Source organism: Hyla sarda, chromosome 5, assembly GCF_029499605.1.
Source record: "Hyla sarda isolate aHylSar1 chromosome 5, aHylSar1.hap1, whole genome shotgun sequence".
Lineage (NCBI taxonomy): Eukaryota > Metazoa > Chordata > Amphibia > Anura > Hylidae > Hyla > Hyla sarda.
The window spans coordinates 216,388,485-216,406,849 of NC_079193.1; the positions used below are offsets into that span (position 1 = coordinate 216,388,485).

The 18,365-nt window shown below is 41.0% G+C and overlaps 1 protein-coding gene across 1 annotated transcript in view; it reads left to right on the plus strand.

Annotated features, from left to right (window-relative positions):
- Positions 1 to 18,365, plus strand: part of LOC130273792 (collagen alpha-1(IX) chain-like) — a 111,284-nt gene that overhangs the window by 31,827 nt on the left and 61,092 nt on the right. Inside the window, exons 7-13 of the mRNA XM_056521121.1 lie at positions 1,963 to 2,049; positions 2,125 to 2,178; positions 4,411 to 4,464; positions 5,373 to 5,426; positions 6,135 to 6,188; positions 8,845 to 8,898; positions 9,547 to 9,600. Of these exons, the coding sequence (XP_056377096.1) occupies positions 1,963 to 2,049; positions 2,125 to 2,178; positions 4,411 to 4,464; positions 5,373 to 5,426; positions 6,135 to 6,188; positions 8,845 to 8,898; positions 9,547 to 9,600 (411 nt within the window). The remainder of the gene's footprint in view (positions 1 to 1,962; positions 2,050 to 2,124; positions 2,179 to 4,410; positions 4,465 to 5,372; positions 5,427 to 6,134; positions 6,189 to 8,844; positions 8,899 to 9,546; positions 9,601 to 18,365) is intronic.

Genomic DNA, 18,365 nt, shown 5'->3' on the forward strand with positions numbered 1-18,365 from the left:
GTTTTGGCAGGCGGCGCCATTACGGAAGTTCCAGCAGAGGGCGTGTATTTTAAACTGTGCCGACATCCTGATTTTGATGCCGAATGCCCAACCTGTCAGTCCACTCTGAAATAATTGGTGACTAATTCTATCACCCAGGAAGGACTGATTCTAGAATGAACTAATGTTTAAAAATAGCTGATCTAATGATATGATTCATATTAAGCTGCTTTCACACTATAAAGTTCTTCCATGTACCGTTTTTTCTCCTGTCACAAAATAACATCCATTCTTAATAACGGGCTATGATGGGTTAAAATGGATGATGTAAAAATCCCATAGACTTTAATGGAATTTTGTAACTGCCGTTTAATGGCCGTTTTTAAGGATTTTCATAGCGGAACATTATAACGGCTCTTTAAAACAGAAGAACTTTATATTGTGGAAGCAGCTTTAGAGTTAGCAAAAGAGAATGTAGATCGTTTGTTACTGGATAGGGATTTTTTATTTTTGTGGGAAAGAAGACTTCTACGATCTAACATGGCAGCTTTATTAAAAGCCTTATTGATGACATCTATAGGGTAACCCCTATCTATCAATCTGTGTTTCAATTTTGCAGCTTGTTCGAGGTACTTTATATCATCACTGTTACGCTTTAATCTCAAGAATTGAGAATATGAGATTCCATTTTGACACTGTATGGGGCGGGAACTGGAGTAATGGTGTAGGGCATTTTTTGCTGTACTTTTACGAAAGTTGGAGGTTATAATAGTGTTGTCTGCGATGGGGATTTGAATATTTAGAAATTCTATACAATTACCGCCGAATGTGTATGTGAACAACATATATTTTCTCTATTGGTCTCAATCAAATACTTGACAAAGTGCTGGAAGGTTTCCTCTTTACCTTCCAAAATTACCAAAATGTCATCTTCATAGTGAACGAACAATTTGATGTAACTAACATATGGGTTTGATTCAGAAACTGTCCATCTTTTTTCAAATTCAGCGAGAAACAGATTAGCATACGTGCAGGAGACCGGCATTCCCATGTCAGTACTGGTCTCCTGCCAATATCATCTGTTCTCGAAACTGAATGTGTTAGGAGTTAAAATAAACCGTAAAGAAGCTGAAACGAAATTAGTACATTTCTCTGTTCTTGCCAAAACATTGGTGACAGCCTGTACACCTGCATCGTGAGGGATACGGGTGTACAGGCTCTCCCCATCTAATGAGGGAGGCGAGTCTATATGTGTCCTGCCACTGAAAGTCCATGAGGTGGTGTAATAAGTCACCTGTATCTTTAACATATGTGGGAGTATGTTGTAGAATGGGATGAAGTAACCATTCATGTACTAAAACTAAAAATATGTTTGTCATGAAAATTATGATAAAAATATTTTGTAAACAAAATGAACACTGATAGAAAGACATAGGAGGAAATCTTTTGCATAGGAGGAAAGTCTTTTTTCTGAAGAAATTGTTTCTACTGTTAACTCAGTTTCCACAAATCCTTCATGATGGCTCCACAATAGGAAGATGATCCCTCACCTATACTGTCCCAGTGTTTTCCAAATTATTATAAGGAGATGATTATAAACCCATCCCCATTTATAAGTTATAGGGAGGAAATATATGATGGTTCTGTCACTAAGGACTTGTGGAAACAGAATTAAATGTACAAATAATTTTTTTTTTATCACAACACCCCCCTTTATGACAGCACCATGATAGAAGTCATACAAGATAAGTAACTTTAGGGTGGGACCACTTCCAGAAGGACAAGTAAACTGTTGGTCTTATATAACCCCCCCCCCCCCCCTATAAACATTAAAGAGTGTCCAGTTTTCTTTGTTTCTTCATGAACAAAGATAAGAGAGTTAATATGTTTCCATTATATGTATTTACAAACTGTTTGCTATGTTTTTGTATATTTTTCATTAATATAGTCAATCATTTTTTTTTCTGTTTGTTTTGTTTTAAGTGTTCAGATTTAGGTGAGAATGTAGCACCAACCAGTTGCAACTGCCTCCCTGGTGAACCTGGTTTTCCTGGATTCTCTGGACCAAAAGTAAGGAAAAAACTAATTAGATGTCTGCATTTACAACAAACAGATCAAGCTAAATGTGTGCTTTTTATTTTATAGGGTGAAAAGGGCAAACAAGGACCAGCAGGCTATGTAGGAGCTTATGGCAGACAAGTAAGCTGATGTAGCTGGGGGTAAATGTAGTTGCCCTGTAGTTTCTCACAAGGGTAATCTGGTAGATTTCTTCAGTCCTTACTATGGTAACAGTAGAATGAAGAAGAAATTGATTTGATTATACAGTGTTTATATAATATATGTATACCCATAAAAACACACACAGTAGTTGAAGATAGTTGAGGGGCTTGCAGTCAAACATATGTAGCAGAAACCATTTACTTCTGATGTCAGATGGTGGGATGAAAAATAAAAAAAATGTAAAAAAAAAAAATGTGCTGCCAATCCTCTGTCAGTGATGTTCTGATGGGTACTATTCCCTGCTACTGGGTGATTCCTGCTTTCCTCTCAACACATAGGAAATGCCCACTCAACCAATCACTGTGATTAGATAAATGTGCGCATTCCCTGTGTGTGAGACAAAATGATTGGAATGGGAACGCCAGTGGTTATGCATTAGGTAAGGTTTTTTTTTTGTTTTGTTTTTTTATCCCACATAGAGCACTTTTAAAGTTGTTTTAAACAACCATTTTAAGTACTATATGTACTCACTGACAAAAAATATTATGCACCAAGATAGAAATATTGGATTGCTGCAAAACAAGGCATACAGTTATGCCTCATGAATGCAATTATGTAAATGTTACAGGCGTGATCTGCTTAGTCCCTGGGTCTTGCCAGAAGAGAGTATTAAAGTGCTTCCCCCAGTGGCCTATAAAAAGCCTCTCAAAGCCTACTTTTGGGTAGTGTACTTCTTGGTTAGAGATCTTTGACTGCTAGATGTGCCTCTGTGAAGCACTCAAAGACATTTTGCCCAGTTGACAGACTTTTTGCAGAGGCACATCATTGGACTGAGAGAAGCAACTGTTTCTTGACTTATTTATGTTAATGAGTATATAAAAAGGTAAGTAAAATAAATAATGAAAGCGTATAATGTTACCAGGTCTGATGTGGAAGGCTTGACAAAAAGTACAAGCAGGAATTTAAAGCTGGCTATACACCACCAGGGACTGAGCCTCTCAAAATGTCTAGTCCTTTGGGATTTTAGCGTCATGGCTTCCATTTTTACAGGATTGATCATTCAGCACCTAATTTTTTTCTCAGGCACTGTTTTTTATGTACTATATGTATCCTTCTATATAATTATACATAATTATAGGTATGTGAAATAGCCTAAGAGTCTCACCTACTATACTAATACTACAAGTCCATGTATTTTAGATTTTATGTCAATACATTTTTACGTAAATTATACTTGATTACAATACAGGAATATGGGTGCACTACTGTGGTAGATGTATACAATGACATTGGCTATCCCTCAACACTGATGTTAAAATTGAGACATTCACCAGTATATCCTTGTATGAAGGACACACCAGAGCCCGCACACCAATGCCAAGGTTTCTCAAATTGGTGCGAGACCTAACGCTAATCCTACCTGTGCTTGATAAGCAAAACGGGCCAGTGGGCAATTACGGCAGCATTCGGTTGACTCACAACTTCCTCCCAGATACCCTCCAGCGTGACTGAGCACACATGCAATGGGAGGAGGGAGGCAAGCTGCAAGCCCCACCTGAGTTGGCTAATATGGGTGCCTGGCCTCACAGGTGCTACCTTAATGCTGCCTTGAAGATATTCAAGGCACATTAATTTTGGAGTTTACACACCTCCAAGTATAAAATTTAAACAAACAACAAGAAACGTGGTCTCAAATGGCTGGAGGTGCTCAACCCCAAATGCGGTTGTGCATTTATACTGGGGGAGCAGATCCTGCCCTTGTAGTCCGTTGCTAAGGGTGATCCCCAGCATAAAAATGCATACAATGGAGGATGCCTGCAGCGGACTACAAGTGCCACAATAGAATCCTACACCAGATAAACGGTGTGGATGTGTAACAATTAGAATACAATACAGGAATATGGGTGCACTATTGTGGTAGATGTATACAATGACATTAAATTATACTTGTATGTAAATTATACTTTATACCTGAATATTAATATTGTAATATAACTGTTAATATTGCATCAATCATTCATTTAGAATTTTTTCATAGTGATGTTTGCACCATTATGTGTTTTGCTACTGATCATAAATGTGAGCAGCAATAATATACAATGTTAGCAAGGATACCCAGATGTATGGACACCAAAGACTCGTAGATTTGTAATACCTTTGTCATATGTACTCATGAAGATATTTGATCACATATCTGTATGCTATTTATAGGGATATAAAGGATCTAAAGGAGCACAAGGAAGAGGAGGTGATACAGGGCCCAGGGTACGTATTCGAAGGCCAGTATGTAATCTTTGAACACATATGAAACATAGCTGAGCTTTCATACTTCTAAGTCAAATCATTTCAAGAGGTTTATGTTTTTTTGTGGAAAAGTATAGACTCTCCTTTTGTTATATCTTAGACCTCAAGGCATCTACTTCCCTTAGTTTCTAGGCTCTTCAATAGGAGGCATATCTGTATGGTGCTACATAAAGATTGCTCTCTGAACAGTAACAGGCCCTTGTAGAGGCACCATGCAGCCAAGATTTTCATAAGATGATTGCCTAAAAAAAATAAAAATATTGCAAATACTAAAACAATTCTCCTAACTATTTCTGCTGACTTTTGTTTTGTAACATTAAATGGTAGACGTACAAAGTCTAACTGTATAATTCTTAGAATAAAATGAAATAGAAATATATTTCTTATGTCTCCACTTGAATATTATTTGCAATACATATCAATTCTGGAGTACTTTTTCTCAGAACTAAGCATTGTGACATTCCTGTGTTATTCCTCATGGAAATGTATGAGTAAGGATGTGTTTCCACTTGGCAGTTTTTGTGGGAAAAAGGCAGAAGTGGATTCAAAAGGAATGGGAAATAAAAGGGAAGGACTTATACTTCTCCTTCCTCATGAATCCACTTCTGGACTGGTAGTTTTCCAGAAAACACAGCTTAAACATAACATACAACTGGATGTTACTTTTACATTTAGTAAAATGTGAACCGACATTGTTACTTCCCCGAGAATGCAAGTAGTTATTAAAACAGACATGTCGAAAGAGCTAGCATCTCCTCTTCAAGGTGACAAGTGCAACTTGACAAATCTTGACCTACAAATGGCTATTATTGGATATGTATATGATATTAAACTCATTCAATTCACTTCTGTTTACATTCTTTAAACAGGGAGACCCTGGCCCAGATGGTTCTGAAGGCCCCTCTGGGTTTCAAGGAGAAATCGTAAGTCCTGAGTTGTTCTTACTGAAAATTATTGTTTATATTTTATACGAAGAAGAAAAGTGATGAAGCATTTTTTATAGTAGTCCTTAGTTTTTTTTCTACTACAGTTAATTCTGATAAATCTCCAGAAATGTCTTTCATTTTTGTACGGCACATTCTCTTCCCTATATTATGTAGATTGCCAACGTAAAAAGGCTTTGTCTACAAGATTTATGCTGTTATTTTCTTATTTACAGTATCAAAGGTTTGCAGAAAGATATATATGTTTTGGGATTTCATCTATCACATTAAAAAAATTAGGACTTTTCAAAATAACCCACAAGATATTCATACTGGACAGCATAAAATATAAACTAAAAGGGGTCACCCAGTCTCTAGAAATGAATGGTATTTAGGTTTACATATGCAATGATCCAACTCCTTGCACCTCTGCCAACCGAATATTATAAGGTACAGTAGTGCTCGTGGCCTCTTCATTGTGTACATCTGCTGATATTTGAAATTGTTGTACTCTTTAACTTGAATGGGAAAACACTGCAGCACCTTCCACCACCACTACAATTTGTAGTGTTGCTATGAGGGCAGCCCAGAGGTATGATCTTTCTGCTCTCATTCTGTGGTACTAGTCCATGCCAATGCAGTGATATCAAAAGTCACATAGATTCATGTTTCTGAGGTTTTAGTTTGGTGTTTTTTTTCTTGTTGTAGGGTTTTGTTGGTGTTCTTGGAGAAAAGGGTATACAAGGCATACCTGGACAGAAGGTAAGAACTGACCCAAGTTGCAAAGATAATACGCTTGAAAAAAGCAACACTAGTTTAACTATGAGGGAAATTAATAAAAAGGCTGGTTCAGTGGTCCCTCAAGTTACATTGATCTCAGATTAAAATATTTTTAACATTAACACTGGTATAAAATTGAAGAATCAAAAAGTCAGATAAATGCCAAAATGGTACCAATAAAAACTTCTCATACAGCTACAGTGTTTCATTTTTCTAAAGTAGCAAAACATGACATAAACCATACAAATAACGTTTCATTGTAATAGTACCAATCTGGAAATAGAGAAAACATGTCAGATTTACCACATAGTAAACAGCGTTAAAAAAGAACCCCACACTTTTTTTTTTTGTTCAACTCACAGATCATTTTTCTTTCTTTTTTGCAGTACATTTCATGGTAAAACTTAAGGTGTCCTTACAAAGTACAATTGAGCATGCAAAAAAAAAAAAACAAGCCATCATAAGGCTCTGTAAATGGAAAATGTTTACAGTTATGCTCTTAGAAGACAAGGAAAAAATAAAAATGCAAAAAATGAAAATTGTCTGTGTCTTTAAGAGGTTAATCTCTTTTAATTTTTATTTTGGGATGATATTTTGTAGGCAGCAGAATTAATGGTTTTCTATATAGTTTTGGTGTTAAGATACAATATTGTTACTTTAGGGACCACTGTATTTCTGTAACTGGTCTTTGTTATAAATGACTAAATTTTATATAACACATAGTTAGATGCACAGGCAGAAGAATACATTGAACAAATTCCGCTGGAACAGTGCATCCAAGAGCAGATAAAATGTGAATAATATGTTATATGTGATGATGCTGTACTGCATACTGGTATTTAGTAGTGTTGAGCGGCATAGGCCATATTCGAATTCGCGAATATTCGCGAATATATGGACGAATATTCGTCATATATTCGCGAATATTCGCATATTCGTTATATTCTCGTTTTATTTTCGCATATGCGTAAATTCGCGTATGCGAAAATTAACATATAGAAAATTAGCATACTCGGAAATTCGCATATGCGAAAATTAGCATATGCTAATTTCCGTATATGCGAATTTTCGCGCGCCAGTCTCACAGTAGTATTACAGCCTTTTTTACACCACACAAGCTGGAAGCAGAGAGGGGTGATCACTGTGATGTGTACTGTGAAGAAAAAAATAATAATAAAAAAAAAAAAAACGAATATTCGTAATTACGAATATATAGCGCTATATTCGCGAAATTCGCGAATTCGCGAATATGCGATATTCGCGAATAATATTCGAATTGCGAATATTCGCGAGCAACACTGGTATTTAGCAGAAGGTAGAAATGTGCTTGGCTGGAGTGGCATGTTTTGCTTACTTTATCTAGTTGGTCTGCCATGTTTTTCTGTACATACATAATGGGATAGATGCCTGACATGTGTTTTGGTATGGATGAATGAATGTATGAGTGGATGAATACATCTCTGACACAAACTTCCTCTGTATGGCACTTCCTTTATCATAAATTTTACCTTCACTGAAATATGAAACTCAAAAAAAGGAGATAGTGAATCCCAGTATGCAGAAGTTACAAAGTTCTTGGATATTCAAATCTACTTTGGAACTACATTGCATAAATCAATACCAAATCACTTAAAATGACCAATATCATTATCCTTGCATTGACTGACTGATTTGCATTGCTCATTTCTGGAAGTCAAGCACTGTACATCAATAGATCAGTAAAGGCAGGGAGGGGTGGAGGAGAGAGAAGCCATGCATCCAGCAGCTCAGCATTGTCTCCCTGACACTTGAACTCCCTCCCCCACCCCTCCTTGCATTGACTGACTGATTTGCATTGCTCATTTCTGGAAGTCAAGCACTGTACATCAATAGATCAGTAAAGGCAGGGAGGGGTGGAGGAGAGAGAAGGCATGCATCCAGCAGCTCAGCATTGTCTCCCTGACACTTGAACTCTAGGCATGATATAGAGCTGACAGATTTCCTTTAAAAAAAAAAACTTTTGACATGTCAAAAAAGAGATTGGTCAGATCCCAATAATCTCTAGAAGAAGCACTCAGCTAAGCGCTTCTCGTCTTGTCTTGCTGCTCTCTGCACAAGACTGGCTCTATGGACTTACTATAGATTCTGTCTTGTGAAGTGATGAGTAAGACAGACAGAGAGAGAAGCTGTTAGCCAAGCACTTCATCATTTTCATTCTAGCGATCAGTCTGAACACCTAGATCCTGACCAATCCAAACTTTTGACTTATATCTTTGACATGACAGGGACACTTTTAATAAGTTTCCACCAATAATGATGAATTGCCAGGAAGGCCTCTCTCATTGCCATAAACAGTAATATAGACCATTATTGCACATGTAATATATAAATTTGACATGGTGTCATAAACTGGACTGCAATAAATCTTGCAACTTATACAATAGTAATACTTATTGCTATCATTTAGGCATTGGAGTGAGCCTGCTGTGCTATTCTTTTGATCAAAGTGGCAGACCCTTCAAGAGAATCTAATGGACCCACATTAAGAATCCAGCACTGCTGTCACGGTTTCTGTTTAATGAAAATATGAATCTTCAGGAATGTTATAAAATAAAATAATTAACATGTAGACTAGACTAATGACTTTTACATGTTATAGGGTGAACCAGGACTTACAGGGCCACAAGGAGAACTTGGGGAGAAAGGAGATCAGGTGAGTAAGTTGAGACAAAACTGTATTCAAAACAGAAAAAAAATTAAATATTTGTTACGAAGATTATTCTTCATGCATTGTGAGGGACCACAAAAGCAAATAGTGGCAGCAGTATCAAAAAATAACAACACTTTTTATTGTCTTCATAATTTTTTGGTGGTTAAGGTGTTAAAGGGGTATTCCCGTCACCTTAATCATGTCTCTGTGTACAGAATGACAGCATAAACAAGTTTGCAATTCGGTTCAATTAGCAATCGTTGTCTGTCTCTGTAGATATTGCCTCTTATCTCTGCTCTTGTTGACAGCTGGTGGTCATGGTTCCTGTCCACCAGCATCTCTATAGAAGCAGTTGGGACGTCACTCCTTGGTCAAAGCTCCTGAGTGCAAGCTTGGGAGATGTCAGACACAAAAGCAAATCACCATCCTCTGACTCCAGCCAATACACTGGAATCCTTTGAGTGTGGGCTGGACAGCAGTAGCAGGGGGAGGTCATCATGTGAGATGAGATAACCCCTTTAACCTTTTGTTGCATTATATAAATGTGTATTTTATTGAATTTGTCATGTAGTTGGAATAAAATTATCAGCAAATGAACATATATATATATATATATATATATATATATTCTTAATAAACATTTTGTTTCAGGGATATATTGGCAAGATCGGAAGTACTGGTATAGATGGCAGTACTGGTGAAAAGGTAAGGTCATGTATTCTTTCACATATTCACAATGTATTATGTTCATAAAAAGTTTAATCTGTAAAAAAAAATTTTTACATAAGGTTACAATTTTATTCAGTTTCAACACTTTGCCCTGTCGTAACACGCATAGGGAGTGTGCTGTGTTAGTGAAATAATACTGTTATTCATTACGACATGCAGATCACAAGCGTCGCAATTAGAATCACTGCCGCACAGCAGCATAATGACAGAGCCTGATCATTGGAATGAGCAAACTTTAAATCCTTTTTTGAAGACCCATTGGAAAGCAAGTCTGGTGCCAACAGCCCCGGTAATTCCAGCTCCAATAGTGTATAATTGCTGCAGTGTAAACTATGGAAAAGCTCCTAGTTGTATCTTAAAATCGAGCTGGCGGTCCGAAGCTTATGACTGAGTGTCCCGGGTGCCTGAAGCGTTTACTTTGAAAAACATACTGTCAAACTACAAGATCAATATAACAAGGAGATCACATGGCGGCACAATGACAGAGCCTAGAGGTGGCAGCAGCATGACAAGACCATAGGGCGGCACAATTACACAGTCTGGAGGTGGCAGCAGCCTATGTAGGCCGCAGAGCGGCACAATTTTAGAGTAGTGTGTCAATTTGTACTCCCTCTCAGTGGTGCAGGCCTGACCCGGGAGGGCTACTGGGTAGATCCTGCCAGTATCAAATGCTTGTCGATAGATATCAAGCCATGCACGTGTAAGTAAGCATGGCTGGTACTGCGAAACTGCGTATCAAACTTTTAATGTTTCATTTTAATCAGTTATGGTTTAATTTTCTCGCTCCAACCGGTTTATTTGGATTCTTGTGGTAATTCCAAACATATGAGGACTAGCGATTATCGAATTTTGTAAAAAATTTCATTTGTCCTATTAGCAGAATTTTTAGAAAAATTTTTGTTTGATATGAATTTATTTTGATCGAAAAGCTATAAAAACTGACATGAGCCAGTAGAGACCAAATTGTGGCAGAATGACACAGCCTAGAGGTGGCGGCAGTATGAGGAGACCATATAGTGGCTGAATGACAAAGCATGGAGGTGGCGGCAGCATGAGGAGACCTTATAGTGGCTGAATGACACAGCCTGCAGGTGGCGGAAGCATGAGGAGACCATATAGTAGCTGAATGACACAGTACCCGGTGACGAAGGTGGGTGAAAAAAGGAGAACTTGGCATCAGATGTGTGGCATCAGGCGGGTGGCAGGATCAGAATAGTAGCTGAGGCAAGTAGGCAGAAGAAAACTGTCTCTTTTGTAAAAGTAATAGAGTGCACAAATAAGTATTGAGGATATGCATTGCGTAAAATATAACTTTTAATAATATGCTTAGAATAAAATATATGGACCCAAAACTTTTTTTTTTAAATCAAACAAGTAAAGGTGTGCAAAAAACAGCATGTGCCACCTACACCACAAAGTATTGATGTGATGCAAAGACCTCTAAAAGATGGAAGGGAACAACGTATGGTACCTGTGGGGGTAAAAACTTCCCTTGTAAGGCCCTACTCTCGCATTATTAATTCCCTTCTTGGCAAATGTTACTCGCCCTAAAAAGGGCGGCTCCACACAAGAACCCCTCCCTATTTCCACCTACAAACACTACCATTTTCCAGGGTCTTTAGGTGGAAATAGGGATAGGTTCCTGTGTGGGGCTGCACTTTTTAAGACGAGTAACACTTTCCTCGAAAAGGTGGAAGGGAACAACGTATTGTCCATTGGAGCAGGTGGGGGTAAAAGCTTCCCCTGTAAGGCCCTACTCTCACCCTATTAATTCATTTCTTGGAAATTGTTACTCACCCTAAAAAGGGCGGCCCCACACAGGAAACTCTCTATTTCCACCTAAAAACCCTGGGAAATGGCATTGTTTGTAGGGGGAAATAGGGAGAAGTTCCTGTGTGGGACTTGCCAAGAAGGGAATTAATAATGCAAGAGAAGGGCCTTACAGGGGAAGTTTTACCCCCACCGGTTACAATTGACCATACTTGGTGGTGTAGGTGGCACATGGTGTTTTTTGCACACCTTTCCTTTTGTTTGTTTAAAAAAAAAATGTTTGGGTCCATATATTTTATCTTAAGCATATTATTAAAAGTTAAGTTTTATGTAATGCAGATCCTCAATACTTACTTGTGGTCTGATGTGGAGGAATGTCTGTAACTGGGGAGCAGCACCTTTAAAGGGATACTCCGGTGAAAACCTTTTTTCTTTTAAATCAACTGGTGGCAGAAAGTTAAACATATTTGTAAATTAGTAGCAAAAATATTTACCCAAAACCTCAAGGAGAGTGTATATAATATTAATATTTATAATGAATGGAACAGACCGTGCTTCAATTAACAGTAATATTTATTATAATATCACATCAATTATAAAAATTATATTAAGATGATCCCCTCACAGGGCCCTATGGGGGGGATCAAACAATAAAATATAGTACACTAAAATAATTCCTGATGCCGCTAATGTGCGTTCATATAGCAGATAACATATAAAGATATCTAGCAATAAATGGTTCCCTGTAAGGGTGTGAGTGTAATAGATCACAAAAATGTTCTTTGAATAAAGATGAATAGCAATTAATATGAATGGCAGTTGTTATGGAACAATGTTGCAATATTGTCCTTCTGATATGAAAGTGTATCAGGATTACAGTATTCACTGAAGGCAGAGATATTGAAAGTTCCAGCAGAGTAAGATGTAATAGAAAGTCTGTGGACTAAAATGCCGATATTTGTCTGCGCTGGCAGGCGCTGACTAGAGATATTGCCGGTGATAATAGCAGCTGGTCCGAACTGCACCGGACCCGTTATTTAGGCTGCCCGACTGTATGCACAGGATTATAAAAGCGCTTTAAGAGTAGAAGTTATGCGCTCACCGGTATCCGATGTTAGGCATTCCACGTTAGTATCCGATCTGGGACAAAAGCTGTTTGCCGGTTCTCTGATGCACTCCAGTAGTCGGCCTCGTGGAGTTGGCGTGTGACGTCACTGGGAGCTCTGCTGGAACAACGGCCTCACCGGAGTGGAGATGGAATAGGAGCCGTAGATGTTGGCCGCATAGATCCTCTGCAAGGTATATTTAATTGAAACTGCAACTGCCAAGTGAAAAGCCGCACATATAGATGGCATCTGCTTCCTAGACGCGTTTCAGGGTACTTGAATATTGACCCTTTCTTTTTCCTTTTGCCTACCCAATTTAACCTCGGATTAGTGTATCAATTGTGAGCTGCACTTATTCTTTCTCTTTATGTTTGTAAATTACTTCTATTAAAAAATCGTAATCCTTCCAGTACTTATCAGCTGCTGAATACTACAGAGGAAATTATTTTCTTTTTGGATTGCTCTCTGATGACATCACGAGCACAGTTCTCTCTGCTGACATTATAATAATAATGCTTTATTTATTGTTGTCCTTAGTGGGATTTGAACCCAAGTCCCCAGCACTGCAAGGCAGCAGTGCTAACCACTGAGCCACCATGCTGCCCTTAGCATACAGCTGCTATGCACGGTTGCTAAAATGGACAGAGATGTCAGCAGAGAGCACTGTGCTCCTGATGTCATCAGTGTTCCAAAAAGAAAGGAATTTCCTCTGTAGCATTCAGCAGCTAATAAGTACTGGAAGGCTTAAGATTTTTTAATAGAAGTAATTTACAAATATGTTTAACTTTCTGCCACCAGTTGATTTAAAAGAAAAAAGGTTTTTACCGGAGTACCCCTTTAAACATGTTTTGCACTATCCATATTTGTAAAGTGTTGGTGTGGCACCATGCTCAATCTACTCTGATGCATCAGGCATGGTGCGTGGAAATCCTAGCTGATCCAAGCCTGATTCATCTTCACAAAGGTCCGTCTCTCCACATTTTTCGTGGACAGACGAGTTCTCCTTGGGGTTACTATGGCCCCCTCCGCACTAAACACCCACTCTGTTGGCACACTGCTGGTCGGGCAGGACAGCTTTTCCAGGGCAAACTCTGCTAGTTGCGGCCACAAATCAAGTTTGGCTGCTGAGAAGTCCAGCGGATCTTCAAGGTGTGTTGGAATGGTCATGTCAAGGTATGCCACCACCTGCTGGTTCAGGTCCTGCTCCAGGTCTACCTGCTGCTGATGAGTTGCTTCAGTATGCGGGTGAAGAAAGCTACTCATCAGCGACTGTAGACTCAGGCTGCTGCTGATGGAGCTGGTACTGCTCCTGCCACCCCTCCCCAGCAGCCTGCCACCCCTCCCCAGCAGCCATGGCAGTGGAAGGTGAGCGCAGAGGGCCCCCCGAGTAAGACCTGCGAGAGGATGGATGATGGCGCAGATAGGCATTGGCCAACTGACTACGTAGGAGGTCTCTGTAGTAGGTCAGTTTGTCCTCCCTCTCAGTGGGTGTAAAAAAGGCCCCCATTTTGTACCGGTAGCGTGGGTCCAATAAGGTGGAGAGCCAGAAGTCATCTTGCTGCCGAATGGTGACAATTCGGGGATCAGTATGCAAGCAAATGAGCATGCATCGTGCCATTTGTGCAAGTGACTCGGAGAGACTCCCTGCCCCCATTTCAACTGCATACTGCCACGGTGTGTCTGGGTCCTCTGTCTCTCCTTCCTCATAACCCTCTAGCTGCTCCTGCTCCTCCTCTCCTGTCAAAAACCGCCCATCTCGCGAAATGTAAACTGTGCTCCACTGTGCCCTTCCCCCTCCTCCTCCTCTATTTCAGCCCCCACAGGGCTCATGTGGCCATGAGATGTAGGTGCCACGTCTCCAGTGCCCTGAGCAACCATCGTTTCCAACTCGTGTTGTAGTAGATTAAGCAGTGGAATGACGTTGTTCATCCCGTAATCCTGGCAATTTACTAACAATGTGCCTTCCTCAAAGGGCCTGAGCAAACGGCAGGTGTCACATATGAGCTGCCACTGGTTGACATTGAAGTTACACAGGGGAGTCCCCCTATCTGCTTGGATCATAAAGAAATCGGTGATGGCTTTTCTCTGTTCGTGTAGTCTGTCCAACATATGGAGGGTGAAATTCCAACGTGTGGAAACGTCGCAAATCAGACTATGTTGGGGGTATACCATTCTGACACTGCAGCTCAAGGAGGAGGTGCTTTGCGGTGCACGAGTGGCTGAAGTGCATGCAAAGTTTCCTTCCCATTGTTCGGATGTCTTGCAGATGGGGTGAACACTTCAGGAACCGCTTGACAACCAGATTGAACACGTGCACCGTGCAGAGCGCGTGTCTCAGGCTTCCTTGTCGCAGCGCAGACAAGATGTTCTTCCCGTTGTCTTTCACCATGGTTGAATGGATGAGTGGGCATGTACTGTGGTCTCTTGGACATGACTTCACCGATGAATTTCTGGTGGAATGACTCACTGGAAGTAGGAGGAGCAGGAGAATCTGGAGCTACAGAAGATGGGTTTGATACACAGCTCCTTCGGCTGAGTTGGTGGAGCCTTGGCTGGCTGAAACAGGGTGCGACGTGCCACTGGGTGATGCAGCAGACTGGACCACCACATCGGAGCCACAGTTCTCCCAGGCTGCTTTATTGTGATGCTGCATATGTTGACGCAGGGCTGTGGTGCCAACATTGGGACCCTGGCCACGCTTCACCTTCTGCCAACACATCTTGCATGTGGCCATATTAACCTCCTTCAGATGCTTGATAAAAAACTGCCACACGCCGAGTAGCTCATTTTCCCACCAACAGTCCACACTGATTGACTGCTCCTGCCGCCGACTCCAGGAACCCCTGTTTCACTACCTCACGGGAAGGTAGGCTGCCGCGAAGCAGGTGATCTACCCTGGGGACATTTGGCTCCAGACTTTCCACTTCTGCCACCATGCTGACTGCCAACCATGCTATCACCTTGCTGGCTCAGCTGCTGCCTCATGGGCAACCTGCAACCCTCTTCTCCTGATGATGATGATGAAGCCCCTTCTGCACCCGGCTCCCAAGTGCAATCGGTTTCATCATCATCGAGTTGTGTCTGCACGTCACTGATGTCCTCGGGTTCCTTAACAGTGTCTTCTTCAGGAGCCTGAACGCTCGCAACACCACCTCCCACGCCACTCTGCTCATCACTACTTGCCCACTTAGTGGAGGAAGCGGCAGATGTCTCCTCCCCTTCTTGGCTGTTCAGTAGCTGCTGACTGTCCTCTATTAGATCATCCTCACTAAATAGTGGAGCTGAACCCACAGCATAAGATACTTCTGACAGAGGCAATGGGAGGACAGGGACTGCTCACGGGCCATGCTGACTTGTGTCTGAGGAACCCACCGACTCTTGACTGAGGGTGTCAGATGTCACTTGTGATGAAGTGGATGACCATGTTAACCAATTGACGATGGCAGATTAGTTGCTGGTCGAGACATGACCGCTAGCTGATACCGGGAGATCAGGCCTCTCGCTGCGACTCCTGCTCCCACTCACCGCTAGTCTGCTGCGACCTCTGCCTGATGAATTTAGACCTCTGCCACTCCACTGTGTATGTCCAGGCACTTCTCTGCCTGACATACTTAGTGCGTATATGAGGGGAGTACAATATGCTCCACTACGCTTAAAACAGTATTTGTGTACAGCGCCAGCTGGTGTGTACTTTTGGCTGGCCTTTCACAGTAACTAGGACCTTAAGACTTTAACAGGAAAAAAATGGTACACCACTTAGATGTACATATGTGGTATACACTTAGGAGGGGAGGACAATGCACTCCAGTACGCTTGAAACAGTATTTATGTACAACACCAGCCAGTGTGTACTTTTGGCTGGCCTTTCACAGTATCTAGGCCCTTAACCTGTTGGGGAGGAAGGGTGTACTTATACACTCTTCGCCCACTCCCTTTCTATAATGGGTCATAGCGGGTCGGGCTCAGCCTCTAACTACAGCCAGGACCCATGGCTAATAGCGCGCAGCACTGATCGCGGTGCTGCATGCAAAGTTGAACGCCTTGTCTAAAGTGAAAGTAAACTAATGCTGGTTAGCTCAGGGGGCGGTTTGGGATCGCCGTGGTGAAATCGCTGCATCTTGAGCAGCTGTAGGACACGAGGAGGGTCCCCCTACCTGCCTCCTGGTGTCCGATCGCTGAATGACTGCTCAGTGCCTGAGATCCAGGCATTAGCAGTCAAGCGGCAGAATCATTGATCAATGGTTTAATATGAGAAACCATTGATCAATGTAAACAATCAGTGTGTGCAGCGTTCTAGCCCCCTATGAGAGCTATAACATTGCAAAAAAAAAAAAGTGGAAAACAAAGTTTATAAAGACCATTTAACCCCTTCCCTAATAAAAGTTTGAATCACCCCCCTTTCCCATTTAAATAAATATAAAACAGTGTAAATAAAAATAAACATATGTGATATCGCCACATGCGGAAATGTCCGAATGATAAAAAATATGTCGTTAATTAAACTGCATGGTCAATGGCATACGCGCAAAAAAATTCCAAAGTCCAAAATAGCATATTTTTGGTCACTTTTTATATCATGAAAAAATGAATAAAAAGTGATCAAAAATCCGATAAATACAAAAATGGTACCACTAAAAACGTCAGATCACGACGCAAAAAATGAGCCCCATACTTCCTTGTATGCAGAAAAATTTATAAAGTTTTATTGGGGTCAGAAAATGACAATTTTAACCCCTTAAGGACCCATGACGTACCGGTATGCCATGAGTCCGCTCCCGTTCTATAACGCGTGGCTCCGCGTCATAGCGGGTCGGGCCCGACGCTAATAGCGCGCGGCACTGATCGCGGTGCCGCACGCTATTAACCCTTCAGACGCAGTGTTCACAGTTGAACGCCGCATCTAAAGTGAAAGTAAAACAATGCCGGTTAGCTCAGGGAGCTGTTCAGGATCGCCACGGTGAAATCGCGGCATCCCGAACAGCTTATATGACAGCAGGAGGGTCCCTACCTGCCTCCATGCTGTCCGATCGCCGAATGACTGCTCAGTGCCTGAGATCCAGGCATGAGCAGTCAAGCGGCAGAATCAATGATCAATGGTTTCCTATGAGAAACCATTGAACAATGTAAAAGATCAATGTGTGCAGTGTTATAGCCCCCTATGGGAGCTATAACACAGCAAAAAAAAAGTGAATAAAGATAATTTAACACCTTCCCTAATAAAAGTTTGAATCACCCCCCTTTTCCCATTTATCCCCTTAACAACGAAGGACGTATATTTACGTCCTCCGCCGGCTCCCGCGATATGCCGTGGGGTCACGCGGTGTCCCGTGGCTAATACAGGACATCACCGATCGCCGCATCTGAAGTGAAAGTGAAACTATTCCGGTGGCTCAGTCGGGCTGTTCGGGACAGCCGCGGTGAAATCGCGGCATCCCGAACAGCTTACAGGACACCGGGAGGGCCCTTACCTGCCTCCTCGGTGTCCGATCGGTGACTGACTGCTCCGTGCCTGAGATCCAGGCAGGAGAAGTCAATTGCCGATAACACTGATCACAGGCGTGTTAATACACCCCAGTGATCTGTATAAAAGATCAGTGTGTGCAGTGTTATAGGTCCCTATGCAAAAAAAAAGTTAAAAAAAAGTGTTAATAAAGATTATTTAACCCCTTCCCTAATAAAAGTTTGAATTTTTTTCCCATTAAAAAAAATAAAACAGTGTAAATAAAAATAAACATATGTGGTATTGCCGCGTGCGTAAATGTCCGAACTATAAAAATATATTGTTAATTAAACAGCATGGTCAATGGCGTATGCGCAAAAAAATTCCAAGGTCCCAAAAAGCTTATTTTTGGTCACTTTTTATAC